This window comes from Diaporthe amygdali, assembly GCF_026229845.1.
Source record: "Diaporthe amygdali strain CAA958 chromosome Unknown NODE_15_length_991109_cov_64_707514, whole genome shotgun sequence".
In the NCBI taxonomy this organism is placed as follows: Eukaryota; Fungi; Ascomycota; class Sordariomycetes; order Diaporthales; family Diaporthaceae; genus Diaporthe; species Diaporthe amygdali.
The window spans coordinates 203,473-229,480 of record NW_026517035.1 but is presented as its reverse complement, the minus strand read 5'-3'; the positions used below and the strand labels follow the sequence as shown (position 1 = coordinate 229,480).

Genomic DNA, 26,008 nt, shown 5'->3' with positions numbered 1-26,008 from the left:
ACCCAGGAGCGATGTGTGTGTCCTGCACGATAGCTTCGGGGGGACAGTCGATGACCAGCAACGACGACTTTTTGTTACCTTTGGAGCAAGCACATACACGCACACACGCGAGACCAGCTGACTTATGTCTAGGGAGTGTACGAGTCGGTCCCGAGATGCAGGTGGAAGGAAGAAGCGGCACACGGATGGTCTTAAATGGCGATCCCCAGGAAAGGCTGGTTTCAAGTCAGTCGGGCAAAGCAGAGGCAGACAGACTGAGAAGGGCAGCTGAGAAACCCACAGTCTAGGCAACACTGCCCCCGGTCGACGCGCTACCCCACGACGGCCTCATACCAGGACCGACTCTGCTGGCTGGCACCAGCAAAGGGCGCCGCGTAGGCTATGTAAGCACCAGCAGACATCTGTTGCTTGTTTGGCAGCAGCATCGGGCGAGCACTCGTCGCTGGCGCTGAGAGCGTGTTCGAGTGCGGGCCGGTCGGGCGCGGGCCCTGGCCTCGGTCCGGGGGCAGTAGGCACTGCTGTCCAATCCGAGACGGCAATTGACGGGCGGCGAGTGTTTGATTTGCAGCTGGAGACGGCGACGGCGCATGGTGGCCGGAAGACACGGCCGCTCCGCCTCCTGTCGCGGCCCGGTTGGGGGCCGGAAGCGTCCGCGAGGACTGCGCTCAGCCAGTGTTTCTGTTACGCGGGCATTGTCGATCCGGCCTATAACTAGATCGTGCTGTAACCTGTGTCTCGATAATGGCACTGGCTACTGGCTGTCGATATAGTCTTGGCGTATGGGCCTTTGTTGTGGACGGGACTATCTGACCTTTGACCTGGCATGAGCGTACTTTTGAGCTCACAGATGGGCACTGGAATGGGTTACAGTGACATCACATGCTGACATGACATTAACCCTGACCCTTCAGCTGGACTGCCTAGGCAAGGTGGAGGGGGAGGGGGAGTGTAAGGGGGTCAGAAACCACTCATTCAAGTACGGTACCCTCGGTACTGTCTGACCCCTCGAGTGCATGCAAACGAGATCTGATCAGATGAATTTGCAGATCATGCTCCGAGAAACAACTGATTCATTCCATAAAAAGCAGATGCTCCATTTTCTCACCGACTTTCCAGAGGCACCGTCTGTGGCCTCGACCCAGGTGCTACAGTACCTAGGTACAGTACCAACTCATCCTTCGCATCCAAAAATGTACCCTACCTCCATGACATGACACTCATCTTATGCACGGTGCATCCTCTCTGATAAGCTTAAAACTATAAATTCCTCGTCCCATGACCATATTGCAGCGGCACTGCCGAGAACAGGTCACGGGTTTCTGTCGCATCGGACAGTGCATGCTTTGCGCCACCACCAACGTCCGCGTCTCCAGCGTGTACCGGAGCTGTTGTCGACGGGACATCATCTTGCTCTCGGTGCCGATGGATTCATCTCTTTTCTCATCAACCTCGTCTGATACGTTAGTCAGCATGATACCTACTTAGCTGAGGATGACTTGGCCGCATCAGTGTACATTCCTCTGTCTTCCGAGCTGTCTGCCTAGTCGGTGTAACATCATCAACGCCGGCCGGGGCGGTGTTGGTTGTCCACACTCTGCCAACGCCCCATGGCGACTCCGTGATGTCTCCAAGAGTGAACAATCAACCACCGAAATATTGTTAGCGAGGTCCACTGCCAGCCAGATATTTGAAAAGCAGGAATCATGCCATTAATTTGACATTGGAATTTAGAGTATTAGGCAACCCATCCTCTTCATCACCTTTCCCTTGCAAAGTCGAGGCCATAACTCATCGCAGCCCCATCCGTCTTCATGAGCGATTTCTTGGCTTCCATTTCCCTCGGTACAGCGGCACCGTCATCTCGTTGCTTTCTAATGCGAAACTCATGCAAATCAATGAGGACCGATTGTGCAACCCCGGAACTAAGATCTATCTATTCAAAAATAGATACCTAATTCACGTGTCTGAGTGTATTGGACATGTTTCAACCGGCACGGCGTGTGTTGGGCGTGAAATTGTGAAAAATTGATTCATTTCCGCGTGGGATTTCCGAAGAGAAACCTGCGGCTGAAGGCGTGAGGTTCTCCAGAGCCACATCAAGGCGTATGGATCTGAGAAGCAAGGACTAAACTATGCCTGCTTCTGTAGTTCTGCTCAATTTTCAGTGACCTGCTTGCTATGCCTCCAATATCCAGAATGCAAAGTAAAGTGGAAGATTTCAATGATATTGTCAGAACCCCTGGCACGAAAAGGAACGGGGAGGGGGCGTACAAAAAGCGCGTGGAGCTCATTATTCCCCTCAATAAGACTTCTTGTAAATAGTGAATCGAAGACATTCTCCACTATTTAGGTGCCCTTCTCTAAGTCGACCTCTCTCCCAACAGAGACACCCTCTATTTATCCGATACAACATAAATCTCACAATTTGTTTGTTTGTTGTTTGCAAACTTTGGGCCGTGTCTGTCACGTCGTCGCAGCAAAAATCCTCCTTCACGGCGCTGCAAGACATCGCCGCCAACAACCACTTTTCGCGGTCCCGATATTTTCCAGGCAAGGACCGTGGGCCCACCGCTTCGAAATGGAAAGTCCACAATGCGAGGGTTGGCGGTCGATTGATAGCCACAGTATCCATGGCATCTGTCTGCCACAAGGACAGCTTCACTGCCTACAACGAGGAGCAGTGCGCAGAACTCAGGGCGCTATGGGGCCAACCGGAGCTGTACTACTCCTGCTTGATATTGAAGAATCATCCACGCCGGATAGTGGAGTGTGGATCTTTCGGACATCGGCGACATGTCAACATGTCAACTCGTCTGGGGAGGGACCACATTCACAGCTCTGATCGCGCGTCGTCCTTGGGGGTCATCTTATAACAATAATGATAAATATCCGGGTCCGTCTCCTTCAGCTTCCGCGTCGGTATCCTCGCAATCTCCTCCCAGTGGAACGGCAAGCCATCAACATCAAACCGCCACCGCGAATAGCTGAGCGAGATCCAGAACCCCCCGGGCCCAAGACACCGCCTGACGCCACGGCAGATTCGCAGGACGGCCTCATCGCCAGCACACGACACGGCGTCGACGGTGCTCTTGTCCACGACAAAGTCGAACCGCCCTTCCAGCTCCGTCCCCAGGCTCGAATCCGCCCGGTCCAGCCGCGTCGCGTCCCCGACCGCGTACTCCATGCGCACGTCCCGGAAGCGCTGCTTCTCCAGCTGCCGCCCGCGCTCGACCGCCAGCGGCTCGTAGTCGATGTTGAGCACGTGCGCGAACCCGCACGCCCGCAGCCAGTTCTGCAGGTCGCTCGTGCCGAAGCCCAGCTGCAGGACGCGCGCGGACCCCCGGTCGAGGCTTGAGAAGTCGGCGTCCGCCTGCAGGATCTGCATGAAGTCTGACGAGGTTGCCAGCCACTCGAAGTTTGTCTCGGTGGCGAAGCGGGCGTGCCAGTATTCTTGCTTGTCGAAATCCGCTGGCATTATTAGAGCGGGAGCTGGGCGATGAATGTGAGCTGTGGTGGTGGGTTTGGCGGGCTGTTGTGAGGTTGGTGTGCCTGTGTCAGCGTACTTATCACTTATCAGGGAATTTGTTTGGCCTTAACTTTTTATCATATCTGACATGAAAATTTTGTGTTATTTGATTCACGGGGGCCACTTTTTTGGACTGATAGGAGAAAGAGGAAACCTGGCTAACCTGGCCAGAATCCGGATTTGAGTTAGAATTACTTCCCAAGCTCAGAGCAGTAGTCGTCACCAAAGTCATTCATGAGCAGATAGAAAAAAATGGTAGTTGGAATCGATGCATATTCCAGTAAGTCTATTCTAAAATCATCGTAAAAGTATGCACATGAATATTTTGTTCCCAAAATCGTTCAGATCCGAGCATAATCGCGTAATGAGTCCGCGTTACATTAAAAACCAATCGCTATGCAGTGTGTGTTTGTGTGTGTTCACCCAAGCCAAGGAAGCCAGGTGCCTCGACTCTATTCCCAAGGACCCACTCTCCACTTAAGAGGAGGTGGCAGGAGTGTAGGTGTAGGTGCAGGCGTTGGGGTCAGTGGAGACCGAGGTGCGGACGGCGACGCCGACACAGTCGGTGTTGCCACCGGGGTTGGTGACACCAGCGCTGACCCAGACGCTGTAGGCGCTGCCGACGTCGGTGGGGCAGGCGATCAGGCTGGCGCCGTCAAAGGTCAGGTCGCCGTACTGGTCGACAGTCCAGCCCTTGGTCTCGCTGTTGCGCCCGGGCAGGTAGCCGCCGGGCTGGGTAGAGTACTGCAGGACGCCCTGGCCCATGCCGGAGCGGTCGGTGTACAGCGTCTGGGTGACGTTGGCGGGGGTGTACAGGCTCAGCTCGCCTTGGTTCAGCACGAAGGTGGCGTAGTTCTGCTCGCCCTTCTCGCAGGTCGCGCCCTGCTCCTCGACGTTGAGAGCCAGGCCGCCCTGGACGGCGGAGAAGGAGGCGTACTGCAGGTCTGAGCCGGAGCGGATCGAGACCAGGGAGAAGGGGGTGCCGTCGGGCACGGTGCCGTTCTGGCGGGCGTGCAGGGCGGGGAATGCGGCGGCCGAGGCGACCATGGTGGCGGCGGAGAGGACTTGGAACTTCATTTTGAATTATTTAAGTGTTGTGATTGGTTGATTGGTGTGTTGGTATGTTTTGAGTCTCAAGCGACAGTCAAGCACGTAGGCTATTAGAGTTGTTTGGTATGAGTGTTGAGTGAGAGATTGGATTGGTAGTGGTGGATGAGTGAATGTTTCGATCGACAACAACAGATGGAAACAGACGAACTCTTATATGCAAATCTGTTTATTCTCGATTTCAACCGTGTGGTTGGTGCATGCGCGCAGCAAGTGAGGGAGCCCCTGAGCGGCGAGCTCGCACTTCGCCTGACATCACAGTGGCGATCAGTGGGCACTGACTGACAAACAGTTTCTACGGAGCGCGACGTTAAGGCTAGGGCGAACACGAGAGGGGACCAACAGACGAACCAAAATTGAGTGTGCGGACAGGGCGGAGCTCAACACTGGCCACGCAGATGGAGACGGGCAAACCTTAGCAGCTGGCTACTGTTAGGCTCGGCACTGCACCCTTGGTCTCCGAGGCGATCGTCGGACACTTTTAGAAAGAAAAGCAGAGCCGTCCCTGCCGTGGCACTATGACGATGCTCCAGTGCTCAATATACGCGTGTTTCGGCTTGATGAGGGTGACAGCGGTTGGCTGCAGCATAACCGGCTATATTCCCTGGAAGTCGGGCATGTTTCCCCTGCGGAGCATGCAAAACAGACGAGACTGCTAGTCAGTGAGATTGTGATGTGCCCCAAGAACAACCTTGTCCAATATGCATATTCTGGACGCCCATGCCCACCGCATTCCCACCGCCCCAGCCTTCTCCCTTCCCATGGCCCAAGTCCACACTGCCGCTGGGAGTGGGGGGACACCTCGGAAGCTGGGCAGCTGGCCCCAGTCGGACCCGGTTTTCCTCGCCACGTCTCGGACGAGTCAGGTTTGCACCTATGGCAGTGCTTGCCGATCGCAGTGCCCAAAATAGCCCGCCAAGGCACTGGTCGAGAGAGACGCTTCTGGTGGCTTCTCGGGCCCGGACAGCAGAACCGGCCCGGCCACCAACTTGGTTCGATGCAACGACACATCGGGTGAGTTGCGGTTGGATGTTAGCCTTGAGGTTGGGCTTTGCCTACAATAGCCCGAATAGACGATTTTTCTTTTCGGAGGCGAAAGTAGCGAGGATGTTAGCCTTGAGGTTGGACCTTACCTATCGCAGGCCGAATAGACGATCTTTCGTATGGGAGGCGAAAGTATCGTGCTTTACCGTTGCAGAGTAAGTGTGTCCGTCTGTCACGCTCAACGTGCCTGAGCCATGACGTCCTAGGCGGCCTGGCGGCTCTGCGCCTCGATCGCCCTCGCCATGGCATGTGAATGGACGCAAATACGAGAGTGCATCATGCATGACCACATCCCAACAACACGATGCTCGGTTGAGGATGCCGAACCGTGTCAGTTCATAGGTGCGGATATTGCTTAACTGCTGGGGACAGACAGTCCGGGCGACAAACAGTAACATTCATTGCTATGAAACGCACCCGAAATAGAATCTTTCCAACCTTCGCTGCAGATCCATGGGTAGCCTTACTCGACATGACTAGCCACGGTAGAGGCTGCAATGGCTGTACGATTGTCTTCAATGTTGTCCGTACCCAAACATGCTGATTTTCTCGATAGGCATATTTTTTCACCAGCCCAAGGACGGCTGTATGGTGGATATCGGTTTATTTCCCCAGTTTTGTCTGAATCAAACGTCATTTCTTCAAATACCTGGTTTGGTGTTGGAGATGAGGTAATGGATTATGAATATAGATCTCTAAGACCTCAGGATCATGCTCTTGACTCTTAGGCAGCTCGAGGTCTGTGAGCATATGATGCATCGGTCTTCAGCATCAAAAGACGCTCAACAACAAATCTTCAACTAAATCCTACTCCTAGCAAACTACATCATAATGTTTTTACGTCCGTGAATGCCCGGCTCCACACTTATCCAATGGTCCATCAAAATCCATCTAGCCATCTTGGCGATCTAGACCCACGGCAATGGAATTCTAGAATGCCATCCCCCTATTTGCTTTGCGGGCCAGTGGACTCAATTGCAACGTCGATGGACTCTTTCCCCTGAACACATGCCAACAATTGCTCTTCCTCACCAGCCTGCCAGCGCAATGTCTCTCAAATTCACCCCGGCAATACCTAGTCCGTGTCATCGATCGATGATTCGCCTTTGCCACGAGCGCAGTGACACGAAAGTGATGTCACGCCATGTTCTACTCTTGCGTGACTTGTTTTTGCCTCAAGACCATTGGTTTCCCCTGGCCGCGGGTTGAGGTATTTCTTGAGCCGATATTTTGCACGTCGATCGATAAAAGCCCAACACGGAGGTGCCTTGGAGACACCCAAGCCGTCCACTGTCCCAAGCTCGATGAACGGATCACCATGCAACCTCAATCGTCCCGGTTCGGGGCTCTTTCCTGACATGGCAGTAGTGTCTGCAGATCGCTGCTGATGAACTGATTGTGATCGTGCCCAGGCTTAATTTCTACGGGTACTTCTTCGTAAAATCTCTCTCCGAACAGTGGAGTGTGAGTCCAATGCGATCGGATCTTTCTTACTAAATTTCGAAGTACAACGAGTGAATCATTGTGTCTGAACTCTTAGGTCTAGGGGCCAGAGTAATGGGTCTCATTCAGGGCAGAGAACCATAATAGGGCCCAGGTCTCGGAACAGAGGTAGAGTTAATGGTTAAAAGACGCGGATACTGGCTCTAATGGTTTGTGTACTGTAATCTCTTCACGCAATGCGGTTGTACCACAATGAAGGAATATCTCATTAAACGAGGCCACTCAACGTCGTCAGGTAAGGATAATGAAGGTGAGAACGTCTCTAAGTGAATCAAGGTACGCGATGTAAGATTTGCAGCGCGAAAATGCTTCGCCGTATGTGGAAATCGATGGTCGCGCAAAGAAAGTGGTGAACTCGGAGGCTCGACAATCTACACATTGCTGCAGACATTAAATTTTACGCCACGGCAATCTGGCATCAACCTGGAGCCGATGGCCTTGTCCGAGGGCACATCTAATGCTGGGTTTCTGTTGAAGAAATTTCAGGGCGTGATGTGGGGTTGTAGAATTTCACCAGCCCTAGGCATACCCTTTGTTGACATCGTCCAGGCGGAAGGGGCAATCACTTACATAACGGGCCATCTCTCGATACGAGGTTTATGCGTCAGTCCAAAGACGGTCCAAAGCATGACATTCAGTTCCAGCACGTCATCTTTCCTACCGGAAGCGTTCTCAACTCCGCCAACCTCTCCATTGCTCTGTAAGGTGTAGTGACCACCAGCGAGGAGCTCGTGTTCCTTGTATTATAGTGATCCACAAGTGGTGGCGGGCAAATAGTGCACGCTGTGACTGGATGCTGTTGGGGTCGGCGAGTATTCGCGTTGCAGGCACGGGTGTGTTGTGTCCGACAGGCTTGCACGCGATGGAATTGAGTACCCATAAGTTCTGGGTATTTAAGACGCAGCTGTTCAGAGGTGTCGCTTCAGAGCCTGCTGAGCTCGCCATTTGGGTCTCTTTGACCTCGTAGGAGTTTCCTTCAAGATTCGCTCGCGGGTCCACGCTCAGCAGTCGCCTTGCACGACAGTATTATTTTTTTTGGCAAAACCCGTGGTCGGCATTTCGTATATTCGGCAGGTGGAGTCACTCTTACTGTTTTATCAAAGGCACCATGTTTCCCCATATACGGCTGACTTAAGGTAGGGCTCGTATGTAAGGACTCAAAGTGGCTTTCACAACGGCTCTAATGAGAGAAAGGGTCTCCGACACTGGGTGATACACCAAATAGTTTCCCCCGTCCTCAGCTGCCAATGGTGATTAGCTGCAGATCCGCCTCCTCCATGGCTGGTGGATTAGCAGAGTTTCTCGCGGTAAAGAGTACCACACGCGTGACAAGTTACTTCCATAGCGTCCTCTTCGGTGTTTCTGGCCTAATCGCAGGTATGCCTTTTACTTGATGGACAAGTTACTCAATCCATGCGGCTCACCCTGTTGTCCTAATGAAGAACGAGTGAGGCTCCGGTCAGGAGCAAGTTATGCGAGCTATCATATTTCTAGCTTGCTGAATCTGAAAGCAGATAAGAATGGCGGAACGGCAGCCCACCGTTGCGGTTTGTTCGTCTGAGATAAGGTCGTAGGGGCGGCATATCGGCACCCCCGCACATGTGTCACCTTCGATGCGTTGCTATTCGATCTGGTATCTGCTTACAGTCAGACTACGGGAAGCCAACGAACATCATTGCACTTGGCATAAAGAAGACAAACCTGATTGACGATAACTTCGAGTGTTTAGAAACTGGTAGACAAGCAACAATTTCTGACTCGCAACACAATCACACTCCTTGACGGGAACTAACTAAGTATCAAGATGTCGACCGTTTCCGATTTGACTAGTTCTACCGGCATATCGAATTTGTCAATAGACTTGATGCGGTCTCGGTCTCTTGGAACCCTCGCTATGGCTGTCTTGATTGTATTGATAGCATACTTGGCCTACAATGTAAGATCCTACAGTCTCAATGGCGAGCCTGCCATATGCCAAGGAGTTTGCCGCAGAAATTGTTGACTCGTTCAGGTTGCTTTTGCCACCGACATTCCTCACATCAAGGGCATTCCTGAGTTGCCCGGGGCGGTACCTGTTTTTGGACATCTCTTCAAACTAGGAGACGATCACGCGTCAACTTGCGAGAACTGGTGGAAACTGGGAAACCCGTCCGTATTCCAAGTGAAGCTAGGAAACACCAGGGCCGTGGTTTTCAACTCCTTCGAAGACATCAGACAGCTGCTCATGGGCCATCAGAATGCAGTCATTGATCGGCCAAAGTTGTACACTTTTCACGGCCTCATCAGCAGCACGCAAGGCTTCACCATTGGCTCCTCCCCCTGGGACGACTCCTGCCGGAAGAAGCGCAAAGCTGCTGGAACAGCCCTCGCCAAACCCGCTCTGCGCAACTATTACCCCATGTTTGATCTTGAGAGCTACTGTATTCTTCGAGATCTGCACAAGGACAGCCGCAGTGGAGATGTCGAGATCAGTGTCCGCCCATACATCCAGAGATATGCTCTGAACACGACTTTGACACTCTGCTACGGAATTCGCATGGATGCAGTGTACGATGATCTGTTGCGGGAGATTCTGCATGTCGGGTCAGCCATCTCGCTTCTGCGAAGCGCTTCGGAGAACACTCAGGACTACGTACCAATCATGCGGTACTTGCCGAACAACGAGAAGAATCGTCGCTCCAAGGACCTTCGCGAACGTCGCGACGCTTACCTAAATCTCCTCCTGGACAAGGTCCGTGGCATGATCGAAAGAGGCACGGAAAAACCGTGTATCTCTGCCGCTATCCTTAAGAACGAGGAGACCAAGCTTACAGGCGTGGAGGTTTCGTCCATTTGCTTGTCATTGGTCTCTGGAGGCTTCGAGACTATCCCTGGCACTCTCACCTCTACTATTGGCTCACTCTCGACTAAAGAAGGTCAAGCTTGGCAGGACCGCGCCTATGAGGACATCAAGCGACATTATCCTGATGTTCGTGACGCGTGGACCGCCTGCTATACCGAGGAAAAGATTCCTTACATCAATGCCATCATCAGGGAAGCCGGGAGATACTACACAGTCAGCTCCATGAGCCTTCCACGAAAGACAGTGGCTGAGGTAAACTGGAACGGTGCTATCATTCCGCCCAAGACCATGATTTTGGTAAATGCACAAGCAGGTAATCATGGTGAGTTTGATTCATTCTCACGTATTCATATCTGATTCTTTATGACGCTGATGAGAAACAAGATATCGGGCATTTCGGCACAGACGCCGGCGAGTTTGACCCCGAGAGGTGGCTCGAGTCGCTTGATCCTCCGACGGAGAAGGAGATGTCTGGAGTTGGTCACCTGAGTTTTGGTCTTGGCTCCCGTGGCTGTTCTGGCCAATTCATTGCTCAGCGTCTTTTGTACGCTGCCTTGGTTAGACTTCTTTCCTCTTACAAGATCGTGGCGAGTGAGAGTGAGCCCCCCAACACGGATTATGTGGAATACAACCAATTCAAGACAGCGCTGGTGGCAATCCCGAAAGACTTCAAGGTAAAGCTAGTTCCAAGGAATATTGTTGTCACTAAGGAGTGCCTTGTGGCCGCCGAAGAGAGGACGAAGAAGCATTACGTGGAATAAGCTGGAACATGCGCTCAGGTTACGTTGTCAATTCTATCAAAGGAGGCGTCAAAAACATTTATGGTCATGCCTTCTGAATTTACCAGCCAATCATGATCTTGGTCGTTCACGATCTCCGAGAAACGTGGAAGACAACCGAGATTGAATTATGCAATGGAAAGGAGCTGTACTTACCAAAGGAATAGAAGACATGATGCCTTTTACTACATGAAGTGGCATCCCTAAAGCCAGAGCTTCTTTAGATAATACCCACAGCACCACGTTCCACCATTCGATTGAGACACAAAGTTTAGACCTTTGAATACTGAATGTGACAGCCAGGAGGCCAGCCCACAGATAGAGCAGAAGCCGCGGATAAAGGCGAATGTGGCCGTGCTAACCGCGGTGTCACTGTCACTTGGGGGGGTGGGGGCCTGCAGGGGAGGCTGAAGACAGGCCATATAGACACCCATGCCCACCGCGGAGAGCACCTCAAAATAGCGTAGGGACAGCGTCTTTGATACTGGCAGGATTTGTATAATATACTCAGACTGGAGTAACCCCCTATTGTTCAAAATATTCACAATACAGTCATCAGACCTTTTGAATTGGTAGCCCGTAAGAGAACGCGACCTCCTTCAACAGTAGCACGGACCGATGCACAGAAGCTTTTGGAATCTTCCGATTACCAACGCACCATACAAGGTTGCTGCAGTGCTACGTTGATCGCATTTTTAATGATCCTTTCAGCTAAGCGTCCTTCGACGCAGAACTAGATTTGATCGCGGCAGAGGCGCATCAACTTACGAATACGCCAGCAATGATCAGAAAGGAGGAACAATACCTTGGCATCTAAGTTAGCGTGTACTGACCTATTGCGATGAACCGAGTTTCAACTTAAAATATGAGGATCAATTCATGTGTAATGGCCAGTGCTGGGACGTACGTACGTAGTGGATACCTAATGCGCATTACTTCTAGGCCTGGCAACTATAGCCACCATCGTGATATCTGGTCGCAAGAGGTGGGGGTTGTCACAAATGGTTGACACCTAGAGAATGTGCCTGGGGCTTGTTGCCACACCTTTGGAGCACATTCATTAATGCTCCGACACCCCCGCCTCATTGGACAGAGGCAACACAGCTAGTGTTAAATAGATAGATTTCCCACGTGTTTTCAATTTTTATTCTCAGGTAACCCCTTTTCTGCCCTGGGGGTTGTTATTGACAAGTGGGGTATATTCCCCTTGGCGCATGCAGCTAACAGCGTTGAGCCGCTTAACGGCGTATTGGCTATCCTGAATGCGCCTGTAGCGTCCGTAAACTATGCCGGGGTGCAATCCTTCTAGGGACGGTCGGGGATGATCCAGAGCTCGTGATCAACCATGATCAGCACTATCCCACCCTCCTATCGCGCATCTGCCTCGGTCTGTCCAATTCTCCGTCTCCCAATGCGAGATCTGCTGTCGGCAGAGCCACCCAACAACGCGGCCCTCCTGCATACAATAGTAGCCCTGCTTTCTACTTTGATATCCTAATCCGGAATGAGGGATATCATCATTTCCTGGGTCATGCAACGCCCCATATAGACTACTAGGGTGTAGATGCCAGACAGAGTGCCATCTATGATGTCGAGGATGTCACGGATGTCTATTAAAGTGCCTGTCTGCCATCTTCCAGGATGAATGCTGGACTGGACGGCACCCCCTCGACGACAACGGCCATCCGACCCTTTACACTCACTCGCTATGCGTCCCATTACTTTCCTAAGCCTTCTGGCTTCTTCTTTCTCTGCTGCCCGCGCTGAGGACCTTTCCGGGTACGAGTATGTCGTAGTTGGTTCGGGTGCTGGTGGCGGTCCAGTTGCGGCTCGTCTAGCCCTGGCCGGCCACAAAACGCTCTTGATTGAAGCTGGAGATGACCAGGGTGCCAATGTCAACTATACGGTACCGGCTTTTGTGAGTAGTAGATTCTCTACTTCAGCGTCTTTGCAGAAGTTGTCACTCGGGGCTCCGGAGCCAGCAGCTAACATTCACTAGAATGCCAAGGTGTCCGAAGACGACAAGGTATCCTGGAACTTCTTCGTACGTCACTACGCCAACGACACGCAACAGGCTCGCGACTGGAAGACCAGCTACGATACCCCAGATGGCGGCATATATACCGGTCTCGACCCCCCGGCAGGTTCTGTCATGAAGGGGACACTCTACCCAAGGACCGGCACGCTTGGTGGCTGTACCGCGCACAACGCCCTGATCGCCGTGTACCCTCACGAGTCTGACTTTGAGTATCTTGCGACCCTGACCGGTGACTCGTCATGGTCTCCAGACAACATGCGCAAGTACTTCGTCAAGCTCGAGGACAACAACTATCTCACCACTGATGTCGTTGGACACGGCTATGATGGATGGCTGTCGACCGAGATACCGCCCCTGAGCATCGTCCTTGGCGACCCACAGCTTCTCGAGGTCTTGACTGGTGGCGCATTCGCCTTGGGCAATGTGACTGGTAGTGTTATCGATCTGGCTACCCTCGTGGCTGGTGATCTCAACGCCGACGGTCTCGCCCGGGACCAGACCGAGTCTTACTACCAGATCCCCCTGAGCACTCACAACTCCTCCCGCACTGGATCTCGAGAATTCGTTGTCGCTGTGCGCGATGCTGTCAACGCCGACGGTTCCAAGAAGTATCCACTTGATGTGCGCCTGAACTCCCACGTCACCAAAATTATCTTCGACCAGACACAATCGCCTCCTGTTGCTACCGGAGTCGAGTTCCTCGACGGTGCGCACTTGTATAGTGCTAGCCCCTTGAGCACTGGCAGCACCGGTACTCCTGGTTCTGTGAATGCTTCCCGTGAGGTCATCATTTCTGGTGGCGTCTACAACTCCCCCCAATTGCTCAAGCTCTCTGGCATTGGCCCCAAGGCAGAGCTCGAGTCCTTCAACATCTCCGTTGTCGTCGACCTCCCCGGTGTAGGAACCAACCTGCAGGACCACTACGAGATCTCCGTTAATGCCAAAGTGCCGACCAATTGGACCGCATTTGAGGGTTGCACCTGGCAATTTGACGGCGAGGCAGACGCGTGCCTTGACCGCTGGGAAAACCCCGTCCTTGGCGACCACGGCACCTATGCGTCCGCTGGCCTTGCTGCGACAATGCTGTACAAGAGCACCGTGACGGCCGACAACAGCTTCGACGTCTTCGCGTTCGGCGGTCCCGTCAACTTCCGGGGCTACTTCCCTGACTATAGCTACAACGCCACTAAACTGCATGACTGGTTCAGCTGGGCCATCCTCAAGGCTCACCCGCGCAACCGCGCTGGCAGCGTCACTCTCCGCAGTGCCAACCCACTGTAAGTATAGACTAGGCTTCTATTTGTGTGTCCTTCACCTTCAAGAGGTGTCTAGATACGTTGACTTTGATCTCCTGAAAAAAAAGCTGACACCAATTAGTGACGTTCCTGAAATTGTCTTCAACTACTTCCAGGACGGCGCCGACGATGACCTGCAGGCACTCTACGAGGCAATCGAGCTCGCCCGCGACGCCTTCGCGCGCCAGCTCGTGCCCACCGTTGAGTCGCTACCCGGCAACACCACCGCTACCGAGGATGAGATCAAGCAGTACGTCCGAGACGGCGCCTGGGGCCACCACGCCTCGTCGACGTGCCCTATCGGCACCGATGACGACCCGTATGCTGTCCTCGACTCTAACTTCCGTGTCCGCGGAGTCCGCGGCCTTCGTGTTGTGGATGCCTCTGTCTACCCGCGCATTCCCGGCACATTCACTGCTGTTTCGACTTATATGGTTGGCGAGAAGGCAGCTGATGTTATTTTGACTGGGCTAGCTGGGAACTCAACGACAAACTCCACGACTTCGGTCTGATTTGTATATAGAGCGTATAATACATATAAATTGATCATTTAAGCCGCGAAGCATTCCATCCAACAAGTTTTGCTAATAATCTGTCTCCTCACTGTCAGTCTTGTGCAAAGAAATCTATAGACCCTTCCATGCCTGCGGCGTAGTAATATACTCGCGGTTACCTTCACACCTCTGATGTTGTACTTCAATCAAATTATAAGTTGATTTCAAGGTTTACGTTCAACACATATATATACATCTTGGGACTGCCAACATGTACAAAAAGGGGTGTCCACACTATACTAAAGTTCCCATGTTCCCCGTACCAAACTAAGACGTCAGAAACAGTGCCATTAAAAAAAGAAAAACAGACACTGCCAGAGGTACTGAACTCTGTGTCGCTGCACTTGTGTTTCCCATTCCCTCCTGCATGGTCAAGTTACCATCACCACTTTGCCTCAGGAATGCCGCCACAACAGCACCAACAGAACCGATACTCTGTGGACCACCAGCGTTCGCAGCATTGGCACTCTTCAACGCGACCTGCTGGACAGTCGAGCCCGCAACACCTCCCTCTATGATGGCGTTGACCTGGTTGATGGTACTGAGACCATAACTATAGAAACGCGAGTTGCCCGTAAACTGCGCGGCATTGTCTTGGCAGTCGACTGTGCAAAACGTCCGCTGCGGGCCCTCAACGAAATTCCAAAACCCGCTCGCGTAAATATTGACGTCGCTGCTGTTGATAACGCGCTGGTACAGCGACATGCGACACTGATCCGTGTCGGCGGCACACCACGCGAAATCGGGGTCGCTGGCTGTCAGCGTGTCGGACCACGGCTGCGGTGCGGGTGCCACAGTGCCGTTGCCCTGCCAGTAGGGCGACTCGCCCTGCTGTAGGCCGATGAAGACATTGCGCGCGTTAAACAGCGTCGTTCCATACAGCGCATGGTGTTCGACCCCAAGGCCCAGGAACCAGGTGCCGCGCTGGCTCTCCACCAGAAGACCTCCGGCGGCCGCAGGCGACTGTGTCGCGTTGGAATTGTCCAGGCTGTGGTCTGCGCCCCAGAGCCAATTGTTCTCCCAATAGGACGAGGACGACGTCGTCACGTGGACAAGAAGGCGGACGGCGGCGCAGGTGAGTGGGTCGGCGCAGTTGTCCTGGACGGTGGAGCCTGCGGCGCCCGCGATACGGAAATGCGAGTTGAAGAAGCCGACGTCGCCCGGTTTGGTGCCGGCCATATTCACCTCAACGAGCACAGCGCCTGGAAGGATCTCAGCGCTCGTGAACATGAAGTCCGTGAATTGAGCCACGCCGGTGCTACCGGGCGCTCCGACCTGGACGACAGGCCTGGGGTTGGCTGCGTCTTTGAACTTGGGCCCGGAGGCACTGAGTTCTGACCAGGCCTCACCGACCAGCCGCGAGCCAGACGGAATAGTGAGCGTGTCAGTGATCAGGTAAATGCCGTGCGGGAAGAAGACCAATTGGTTGTTGGCAGCCGCGGTGTTGAGGATGGACTGGAGGTTGGCTGTGTCATCAGTTTTCGCGTCGCCTACGACTGGGAGACCCGGTACGCTCTTGACGTTGATGACCTGGGAAACATCATATTCGGCGTATGTGGGAGGCATGGCGGTAAAGTAGGAACCAGTAGAGTTTACCAGGGCAGAGGGCCTTGAAGTCGTTACCATCTGGCCTTTGGCAAAGTTCTCGGGAGCCGTTGTGCTGGAGGAACCGGAGTTGTAAACGTGACCTCGAATCCACGTTGACCCAGGCTCAACTGAGCCTTGCAGCGCAGGAGTACCGCCAATGGCCACGGTCTGGCACGGAAGTTAGTAAATTTTTCCAAATTTCAGCACTATGATGGGAGAGGGATGTAGGTACTGATTCGACAGTAGAGTCAACAATGACATTCTCTAACACCAGTGACCCCAGGGTGAGCTGCTGCTCATCCAAGGCAACCAGAACAGGAGTATTTGTCGCGCTCGAGTCAATAAGCGAGAAGAAGCCGCTGCCACCGCCAGTAGCATCCACGCCGACACTGACATTTTCAAAACGGAGGCCTTGGCCATTCGCAGAGTTGATTTGAGCGAGCTTGAGGCCAGTTTTGATGTTTCTAAAGTCCAGATTCTTGAAATGGTACTGTGTCGTGGTGGCATTAAACCCTAGATTTCCACCAACAAACTGCAGATCGTTTAATATCAGAGGCGAGGCCGCGGTCGGGGCAATGATACCAGTGTGAGAAGAGCCAATTGGCATGCTGAGCAGGATATTAGACAGCTGGCATGCTTGGCTGACGTCCCAGCTGATCAAGTTGAATTTTGTCACGGACGGCACGGCCGAGCTGTCGAGGACAAAATTCTTAATCTCGAACTGGAACGCGCCCAGACCACCTATTCGAGCATCTCGGCCAACAATCAAAGTGGTATCATCAAACGTCCTTGCTGCTTTGATAGTGGGACGGCTGGTAGGGTCGCCCATTAGGACAGTATCAGCCAGGTTGAGTACCGGCCTAGACACCACATATGTGCCCGGAGGAAAGAAGACAACGGCAGGCTGCTGTGTCATGCCAAAAACGCCCGAGACCCTGTCGCCGGCGGCGTTGCCCTGGTTGATGGCGTTTTGAATGGCAATCGAGTCGTCAGTCACGCCGTCACCCTTAGCGCCGAATTCCTTGACATCACGGAAGACGACCCAGTTCTCGCCGTCAGTGATGGTAGGGCTGATGCCGTTGTGCTGCACGTTGGCGTACCAGTATGTGCTGGTGCTAGAGTTGCTGACCTCTCGCTTCGCTATGCTGTCCAGGGCTGAAGAGTATGAGGTAGCAAACCCCAGTACGCCGAGCAGAGTGGTGAGAAGCCGCATGTTTGGTGTTGTTGTCGGCCAGCCGGTCACACATGCAGCTTCGAACGTGGTCAAAGCAAAATGTTGAAAGAGCGTAGGTCAAGCATGAAAAATCCTTAAGCAACTTGACATCGACGACGACTTATACAAATAATTTAGACGTGTAACATCTTGCTGGTACAATGGGTTTCAGTGAACTAGGCAAGGCTCAAAACACCATTCTTCTCAGCAATGGATCTCGGGATTTCCGAAACCACACCAGGAGCTATCGTGAAGGTGAGGTGTCTTGGCCAGAATGGGAAAATACATCTTGGCCCTCCGCACTTTTCTCCAACTGTTCTGATCAATGCACTATGCCAACTGGTGCGGTGGTTCAACGCCGTGCCGGATTTCCCGCCGACGGCTTTCCTGACCAATGGAGACGGCTGCCTTGAATCGTGACGTTGGAGATCAAACGAGTCGCATTGTGGCTACCAGTTTTTGCAGTCGTTAGCTGTCTATACATACATGACATGATGCGCACAGTGAGGCGCTAGTGACATGCCTCCTCACTGCGCAGTGTTCTCGAGAAGGCATCCGATGACCAGTTGTGGCTGATACTATGGTATTTCAGTTAGACCTGTACGAGACTTAGATCCTAATCCTTCCAGCGGGACTACGGCACGGCTCTTGAGAACGGTTCCTGAGTTAGCCATGTTTCTTCCCGAGAGCCAATCAAAATATACATCTGTTTCATCTAGCAACTTTTAGCTCCAGGCGAGTAGTTTAGCCGGTATTGCTGTAATGCTGCTCTATTCGACACTCGATCATGTCGGTCTATGAATCTTGCTCTCGTCTCCGTGTGGAGAATCGAATGATACTCTTCCACAGATGAAAGAAATGTGGAGGAGTGTGACCTTCCGAGTCCGACAGTACCGTTTGAAAAGGTACACTGTGGAGAGGACTTGGGTAGCTCAGAAATCATTGACTGAACCGAGACACCTTGCCATTACTATGCTGTCATAAATCTGCGCATTGTTCAATCCGTGCGTGCTCCGAGGTCCTTCGAGCAGGCACTTACTAATGGTCAAGGCCTGTTTTGATCGTTTATGCGATTTCGGACCATATGAAAACCAGTTGATTAATTAACAACCCCTCACTAATCAGAATACCTTAACAGAGCTCCAAAGTGATGACCCTGAGAGTCGACTTTTTTCTATATATATATTCACAAGAAATCATGTGTAAATTTGCGAATCATCCGAGACATAACAACGCCAAGCTATAATTGTAGTTGCCCGGGTTTATAGAACACAATGACTTGTTGCGTTTCGTAACCCGAGGAGCCCAAGATGTTGAACCCGGTGAGGGCAGCGGCCATGAATCTTCGATACCTAGGCCCTGGCGAGCAGAGTCAAAGGGCGTTGCTGATGGAGAAATTATATTCAATGTCTTACAGGGGCTCTCCGAGATCTACCACTATCCCTGCGGTATTGCAGACACAGAAAGTGTGATCACTTGCGCTCTGCTTCTATTTATCATGTTGACTGCTCAAGCGCTGCCGTTAGCGATGCATAGCCCCTTGCCCAATAGAATATACTAAAAAGTATACTACAGTAAATCAGTTGGTCATCCGTGAAATGTTCATGTCCATGTCCATGTCACCAGGTCATTATAAACGATATCGCCAATATTAGGCCCTAGAGTCCTGCGCTATGCTGTCGAAGTTTAATTTGCACATCGACTATTCAGTTCTGGGAATGCACAAATCAACGTACAACTACATCATTCGGTTTCGATGTTATTTAAATCAAGACCTTATTTGTAGCTGCTGCCCATCGTCTTCCTTATGCGTGGCAATTGACTAAAATGTCGACCAGTCGTTGTGTCTGGGGATTGTCCATGAGCATTTGATGACCTCTGCACGGACCGAATTCATCGCAATCGAGGCGAGCTTGACTCGCTTAAAAGTTCATGCGACCCATCGACGCAGCGATTTGCTTTTTTTAAAAGAGGAGTAACAGCTCTTTCTATCACTAGCTGGAAGGCAACATACACCCATGATATCTGAATCAGGCGAATCCAAATACGTGAGAATACCGATATGGCACCAAGACCCTGCGAGAGATTGCCAGCCTGGTCGCTCAAACTGATTAGAATGACTCGCCGGGGATACGATTGCGCCTCGCGTAAGAAACTTTATCTCGTGTAACGGCGGTGTTGAGTTCGAGATTTCCTGGGGGTGACGTTTAGCAAAAGACGATCGCGGCGAGGCGGCTTCATCCCAAGACGGCAGTCGGCGTATATGCTACACGCGCTCGAGACACCAAGACATCAAAAGTGTCTTAGGGGCGAGAAATCCATTAATTGGTGAGTGTACCTTTTCATAGGGTGGCGCCCGCGTATGGGCATTAAATCAGTGTGTACCTAGGTAGAGGCGGCCTCCAAGGGGGTATTCATCTGCTACTTTTGGTAACATCAGCCGCCGTAACCAGTACCGGGCTTGGCATGACCTCGATACAACGATAGTGTCAATCCACGCTGAGTGGTGGGGCGGGAGAGGACTAGTGGCGCAAGCAAATTCTCGTAATTTATTCAGCACCCCCCTTCGGCAATCTCCTCATCAGCGGCTGTCATGACACTGGCGTCTTTGGCTTCGGGGACTATCTGTCAAGCCCTACAGTTCTAGACTCCATTATGGATTAGCAACCGGATGATCTTCCTCTAGCAGCACTGTGGCTATGGACTTCCGGGGCCAGAATCCAGCGGATCGTGTCCGCTTCTGAGCTTTCCGAGGTCATGGCAGTGGGAACACGGAACTCTATCTCCGAGATTGCCAGTTGGTGCGAGTCGTTTAGAGCTTATCGCTTGACGGCCAGTGGGTGGGTGAGATTTCTGGATTGGCGGAAGGGGTTTTTGGAAAGCCTCCTTACCTTCATATATGGCGTCGTTCCCGGGCCTGGTGTCGGCATGCAGATTCGTCAAATTCGCAATTATCGCTCGAGATGGTATCATAGGCGGAATGCGGGGTCCCACCGCAGGAATATGAGAGCACACAGCAAAGGATTCTCGAGAACCCACCGTTCGGATATGCACAATACGGTGACCTGTAACTCTATCTGTTCCTCGGTGTGCACCTTTCCAGGAAAAGACACCCAGTCAGCCCACGAGAGTATCAGCCTCACATCACTGACTGCCCTTCCCGCCCAAAACAAACCACTTCCTGGCGGCGCAGTGGAGCATCAACAAGGAATGGACCTGTCGCCGCGCAATCAATCATCGACGACGACGCCAACAACTTAACTTCAACAATGATCATGGAGCAGTACGTCACAACTTTCAGCGCCACAGGTCGCCAGCCAAAAGAGACATGTAAGCAGTGCCGCTTTCGCAAGGTCCGCTGCGACGGAACGCGTGGAGATAAAGGCTGCGGTGACTGCGACAGGCTCAAATTTGCCTGCTCGTTTGTCACACCTCTGCCACCACCAACGCCGACGTCGACGACAGAGGGCGAGCCCTCTGACCATCCAAGTCCTACGTCGGATAGGCCCGTGGAGCGGCGGAGGACGAGCAAAGCCTGCATTGCATGCCGCCAACACAAGGTCCGCTGCTCAGGCGGCACGCCTTGTCTGGCCTGCAAGAAGAGAGTAGTTACTTGTGTCTATGGCACAGATGGTCGACGAAAAAGTAGCCGTACCACCACCGGACCAGGGAGCACAGCTGGGACGCCTACGGATTCGGTGTTTCCAGCTGCGGCTGAAAGCACGACCAGCACCGAGGACGCATCGAGTGCATCACCAACACCGACGACGCCAGGGACTACGAGTATAGAGGTAGCAACTGTCTCGGTCTCGCAGCCACCCCAAGTACCATCGCTACTCCCTCCTGACATGCAAGTGCTCGTGGAATTCTACTTTGCTCACGTCTACCCCCTGTCCTCATATGCCTTCCTTCACCCACAGACAACCATCCGACAATGCAGCAATGGCCAGCTAGAGACTAGCTTGTCGTATGCCATTGCAGCTGTTGCCAGCTACCATCGGGGCTCTCCACAGCGCAGAGAGCAGGCTGAGCTGTCGTGGGTACAAGCCGCGGAAGACCTGATTTGGAAACATCTCGAGTCTCCGTCCGTGCCGCGTCTGCAGTCACTGCTCCTGATCATCCTCTACAGGGTAGAGACTGGTGCATTCCAGCGAGCCTTCATGTTGTCGGCCCTAGCAGCCCGTGCTGCAGCTGCAATGCGGCTCAACCACGAACGCGAGGGGTCTACAGGGAGCAGGACGTCGCAGGAGGTGAGGAGGCGCGTGATGTGGAGCCTAAAACTGGTCGAGCGATACTTCTCGACAGGACTACCGGAATTCGAACTTTGCCCCGTGGAGAACGTCTACCTCGAGCTGCCCTGCTGGGAACAGGAATTCAGCGACACGCGGACGGACAGCACGGAACGGACACTCCAAACTTGCGACTTCGGCTCTTATCATCTATGTGTACGCCTGGAGATGCTACGGCGAGACCTCATGAAGCTCAATCGGTCCCTCTCCCTGTGTGATACGACGTTCCCACAATTATCGACGGTGATGCACGACTTCGAGCAGCACCTCGCACGTATAGGGGCCGAACTTCCTGGTGGACCGACCCTAACTGCCGAGAGGATATCTGGGCTCCTCGACAGCCCCTGGCTGCCTCGCCAGATCCTAGTCCACCTTTCCTTCCACCACTCTCAATGCGACCTCTACCGTCTTCTCGTCAGGAACTACCGCGAGGCGGCTCCGGCTGTGGTGCTTGACGCAGTGGAGCCCATCCTCCTGGAGAAAGCCGAGCAGCTCTGCCTCCAGCACGCGACCGCCATCGTCGACATTCTCGCCACACTAAATCAAGTCAGCCAAAAGGCCCAGCCGCTGGAATTCGACACCGCCATCTGCGGATATCACGCGACACGGATACTCCTCTTCATCGCACAATTCTCCCGGTCACCCGACAAGCCCTCCGAGGAGTGGGCCCTGAGCCGAGCCGAGCTGTGCCTCGCCGCACTGCGGCGCTTCTTCCCGTCGAGCAGGCTCGCGAGACCAGTCCTTGAGGAGATGAAGAGGGCCATCTCGGTCTTCTCCACCAGAGGCGCTGCCACCGTCCCGAGCAGGCTTGCAAGCCCTGGGCCCGCGGCTGGTGGCGGGAAGGACCCCAGTGCGGGCCTGAGTGCCGCAGCGAGGGTGCGTCAGAGGCTGGCTATACACAGCCTCCTGCGGCAGGCGGACTTTGCTGAAGATGATGAGCCCTCGTCGCCGGAAGAAATCCGGAGGGGCAGCGTGGCCGCCGGCGCTGCGATCGCGTCGAAGGAGACCAGTCCACGACTACCGGGTATAGCGTCGTTGGAAATGCCAACGGTGCCGCCGTCAACGGGGTTTATATTGTCTCCGAGGAGGACATCGTCGCCCTCAGATGGGGGAGGAAGTGAGCCGTGGCAGTCGGGCTGGCTCGACAATGGCTTCTCGGCCGACCGGTGGGACTCGAAACCCCATGCTGGTGGTGGGCCGCCGAGCTTTTCTTTCCCGTGGCTTCAGAGATGGGAGGGCGCACCTACAGTGGCGGGGGAAATGATGGGTTAGATGTGGTGCCTAGGAAGGAATGTCATGGAATGGTATGGGGACTACTGCATTCCTGAATGTCAGGTCATAGGCGCCAAAGGTTCTTGGGATTTCATTTGGTTGGATTCAATGATACCACTGCATTTTCTTCTAGATTTCTAAATTCTACCATGTTTCCGCGCGACTCTACCTTCGAATTGAAATGTCGTCTGCTCAGACGTGAAGCTTTCACTGCACCACTTTACTCCTCGCTCAACATCCCAGCCTCGTGCCAGAGTGATCGATCACGCACACATTTGCCGGCACTAATTAGTCAACAGAGCTGCTCAGATGACAACCCATGACACGTCACAGTGGATTTCCGCCAATTCAGTCAAAACCCCCAAATCGCACACCATCTCGGCCAAGACGCAAAGGGAAACGCCGCCGAGCCGAAGCTCAGCTCCACCCCTATCTCCTGCCAAATTGATTCACAAACCTTGGCGCCATGCTAGCTAAAAGCACATCACCTCTCCAGCAGCACCACAGCAGCTCATCTATCTGGCTGGCTGCCTGCCTGGGCACAATAACATGCACCTGCTAGACAGCTGATGGGCCTGCCTCCCTTCTATCCAGCGAGGTCCGACGCTGGGCAGAAGGTTGGTTGCCAAGGGACTGCATGCGCGTCGAAGCGGACATCCGAAGCCATTCCTGATAAGCGTGCATACAGACATGTGCGGTATGGATGTAGACGCAGGGGATCCCCCACATCGTGCCCGCGTTCGTCATCTGGCGGGTCGATCACGAATGTGCGGGCCGTCCACTTGGACCCATGTTCGGAATTGTGGCGTCGGGTGTCGGCCGCTTGCTGGATTCGTTGCTTGTTGGCTCGGCAGGCTCGGTTGGAAAGAGCTGACTATTAGTCTTGTTTGCACAAGTGCCAGTAAACAGTGTCAGTAAACAGTGTCAAAGGCGAAATATTCAGTATCTAGCTGGAATCAGCAAAATTTCCGTGAGTCAACGATTACTGACAGGGGTTCGTTCCCAGATGTCCGTGCAATGTGTAGATACGCCCGGGTCGTGTCACATTATAAGTGGCAAAAATTACCGGGGATGGCTTCATGACTGATATAGGCTGTTACACTCATTCATGCAAGGTCCAGTCCATACAACTATTGATTCCAAGTAAATTCATTGAAGTTGAGAGAGTAAATTACTAGATCAGCGACATCGTTTTACGTGATGCTCAATTGGTTGGACTCCTTGGCAATGTCAACATACAGCTGGCCGAAGTTGCGTGAATTCTGACAAAATTGGATGGAAGATTTGGACCGCTATCTAGATATTTTTCATTGCCATTGAACATCTATGTGCAGTGTCGAGTTGGCAAGGAATGAATCCTCAACAGTCCTGCTCTCGTGAACCGGCTCATCACCGATCTCCGCCATCTTCCGTTCAAGAATCAAAGTCATCCGTCTAACCACATCCTCATACTGCGGCTCATTGTATACATTGAACAACTCCAAAGGGTCGTCACGGCAGTCAAACAACTCCCACTCCCTCTCCTCCTCGCCCTCATTAGGTGGCCGAGCGCCTGGTACCCCAAGGTCCTGATTATACCAGTAGATCAACTTATATCTTTGGTCTCTGACACCATAATGCGCCCTCGCCGCATGGATGCTGTCGTTATTCATCCAATATCGATGGTATGCGACCTGCTGCCAATCGGCGGGCGTTTCACCACGCAGGAGACTGCGGAACGAGAAACCCTGCATGTAGCTCGGCATTTTTAGTTGTGCGAAGTCAAGAAACAGCGGCGCAAAGTCGACATTGCTGACGATATCGTCGCATACAGTCCCGGCCCTTATCTCGGCAGGGTACCGCACCAGAAAGGGCATCTGGAACGATTCTTCATACATGAACCGCTTGTCGAACCAGCCATGCTCGCCGAGGAAGAAGCCTTGGTCAGACGTGTAGATGACAATGGTATTCTCGTCGAGCCCGTCTCCCTCTTCCTTGAGGTAGTTGAGGATCTCACCCACGCTGTCATCAATAGACTGGATTGTGCGCAAGTAGCGCTGCATGTATCTCTGGTACTTGAACTCAGCTAGCTCCGCCTCGTCCTTGAATCGGAAGACCGTCCCGTCTTCAATATCGATCAATTTGAAATTCTTCAAGGCGTCGCCGGTGGGGGCGGGGATCTTCCGCTGGGAAAAGCCTAGCGCAGAAAAGACCCTTTCGCCCTTGTTTATTCCGCCGTCCGGCTGCGCGAGCCCGAGGTCGAAGTAAGTCATGTCCTCCGCAACGCGCATCTTGGCAACCTTGGCCGCCCGCGCGCGGTTCTTGTAGTCATCCGTGAAGGTATCCGGAATCTTGATCTTGTCTTTGTACAAGTGCTTGTGCTTGTCGTGGCACTCCCAACTGCGGTGTGGTGCCTTGTGGTGACACATGACAAAGAACGGCCGCGACTTGTCTCGCGCCTTGATGTACCCGAGTGTCTTCTCGGTGATGATGTCTGTGGCGTAGCCGGTTAGATCGTGCGAGCCGTCGGCCTCGATGAACTCTGGGTCCCAGTAGTCGCCCTGCCCGGGCAGGACGCTCCAGTAATCGAACCCGCTTGGTTCGTGGTCGGCGCCTTCGCCCAGGTGCCACTTTCCCACCATTGCGGTCTGGTACCCGCCCGTACGGAGGTGCTTGGCCACGTTGGGGAAGTGCTTGTTGATTTTGGAGTCCAGAGTCATAACACCGTTCACGTGGTTGTGTGTACCTGTAAGGATTGCGGCGCGAGACGGGGTGCAAATGCTGTTGGTGACGTAGCAATGGTTGAACTTCATGCCCTCGGTTGCGAGTCGGTCGATGTTGGGCGTGTGGTTGATGCCTGCTCCGTAGGCCGATATTGCCTTCGCCGCATGATCGTCCGCCATGATAAAAATGATATTGGGGCGTGATGGAGCCATGCTGAAATACCTAGATATAGTTCAAGCTCTTGGTTATACAGCTT

The 26,008-nt window shown here is 53.1% G+C and overlaps 9 protein-coding genes across 9 annotated transcripts; 4 read left to right on the top strand and 5 right to left on the bottom strand.

Moving 5' to 3' along the window:
• Window positions 1-311: 311 nt before the first annotated feature.
• J7T55_009799 (uncharacterized protein) lies at window positions 312-1,472 on the bottom strand (the record flags this gene model as incomplete). The annotated part of the gene is made up of 2 exons (XM_053143751.1): window positions 312-659; window positions 1,281-1,472. The coding sequence occupies 2 exons, from the start codon at window positions 1,470-1,472 to the stop codon at window positions 312-314; spliced, it is 540 nt and encodes a 179-aa protein (XP_052993318.1).
• Window positions 1,473-2,830: 1,358 nt separating this feature from the next.
• On the bottom strand, window positions 2,831-3,475 carry J7T55_009798 (uncharacterized protein; the record flags this gene model as incomplete). Its single annotated transcript, XM_053143750.1, has 1 exon — window positions 2,831-3,475. The coding sequence occupies one exon, from the start codon at window positions 3,473-3,475 to the stop codon at window positions 2,831-2,833; it is 645 nt and encodes a 214-aa protein (XP_052993317.1).
• A 528-nt stretch (window positions 3,476-4,003) lies between these two features.
• Window positions 4,004-4,603, bottom strand: J7T55_009797 (cell wall protein; the record flags this gene model as incomplete). Its single annotated transcript, XM_053143749.1, has 1 exon — window positions 4,004-4,603. The coding sequence occupies one exon, from the start codon at window positions 4,601-4,603 to the stop codon at window positions 4,004-4,006; it is 600 nt and encodes a 199-aa protein (XP_052993316.1).
• Window positions 4,604-5,334: 731 nt separating this feature from the next.
• On the top strand, window positions 5,335-5,930 carry J7T55_009796 (uncharacterized protein; the record flags this gene model as incomplete). Its single annotated transcript, XM_053143748.1, has 3 exons — window positions 5,335-5,499; window positions 5,545-5,647; window positions 5,884-5,930. 3 exons carry the CDS (start codon window positions 5,335-5,337, stop codon window positions 5,928-5,930), a joined length of 315 nt encoding a protein of 104 aa, XP_052993315.1.
• Window positions 5,931-9,074: 3,144 nt separating this feature from the next.
• On the top strand, window positions 9,075-10,783 carry J7T55_009795 (cytochrome P450; the record flags this gene model as incomplete). Its single annotated transcript, XM_053143747.1, has 3 exons — window positions 9,075-9,116; window positions 9,192-10,344; window positions 10,407-10,783. The coding sequence occupies 3 exons, from the start codon at window positions 9,075-9,077 to the stop codon at window positions 10,781-10,783; spliced, it is 1,572 nt and encodes a 523-aa protein (XP_052993314.1).
• Window positions 10,784-12,509: 1,726 nt separating this feature from the next.
• J7T55_009794 (uncharacterized protein) lies at window positions 12,510-14,646 on the top strand (the record flags this gene model as incomplete). Its single annotated transcript, XM_053143746.1, has 3 exons — window positions 12,510-12,719; window positions 12,801-14,116; window positions 14,217-14,646. 3 exons carry the CDS (start codon window positions 12,510-12,512, stop codon window positions 14,644-14,646), a joined length of 1,956 nt encoding a protein of 651 aa, XP_052993313.1.
• Window positions 14,647-14,955: 309 nt separating this feature from the next.
• Window positions 14,956-17,488, bottom strand: J7T55_009793 (uncharacterized protein; the record flags this gene model as incomplete). The annotated part of the gene is made up of 2 exons (XM_053143745.1): window positions 14,956-16,443; window positions 16,508-17,488. The coding sequence occupies 2 exons, from the start codon at window positions 17,486-17,488 to the stop codon at window positions 14,956-14,958; spliced, it is 2,469 nt and encodes an 822-aa protein (XP_052993312.1).
• Window positions 17,489-20,757: 3,269 nt separating this feature from the next.
• On the top strand, window positions 20,758-23,049 carry J7T55_009792 (uncharacterized protein; the record flags this gene model as incomplete). Its single annotated transcript, XM_053143744.1, has 1 exon — window positions 20,758-23,049. The coding sequence occupies one exon, from the start codon at window positions 20,758-20,760 to the stop codon at window positions 23,047-23,049; it is 2,292 nt and encodes a 763-aa protein (XP_052993311.1).
• Window positions 23,050-24,356: 1,307 nt separating this feature from the next.
• J7T55_009791 (uncharacterized protein) lies at window positions 24,357-25,931 on the bottom strand (the record flags this gene model as incomplete). The annotated part of the gene is made up of 1 exon (XM_053143742.1): window positions 24,357-25,931. One exon carries the CDS (start codon window positions 25,929-25,931, stop codon window positions 24,357-24,359), a length of 1,575 nt encoding a protein of 524 aa, XP_052993310.1.
• Window positions 25,932-26,008: the final 77 nt, after the last annotated feature.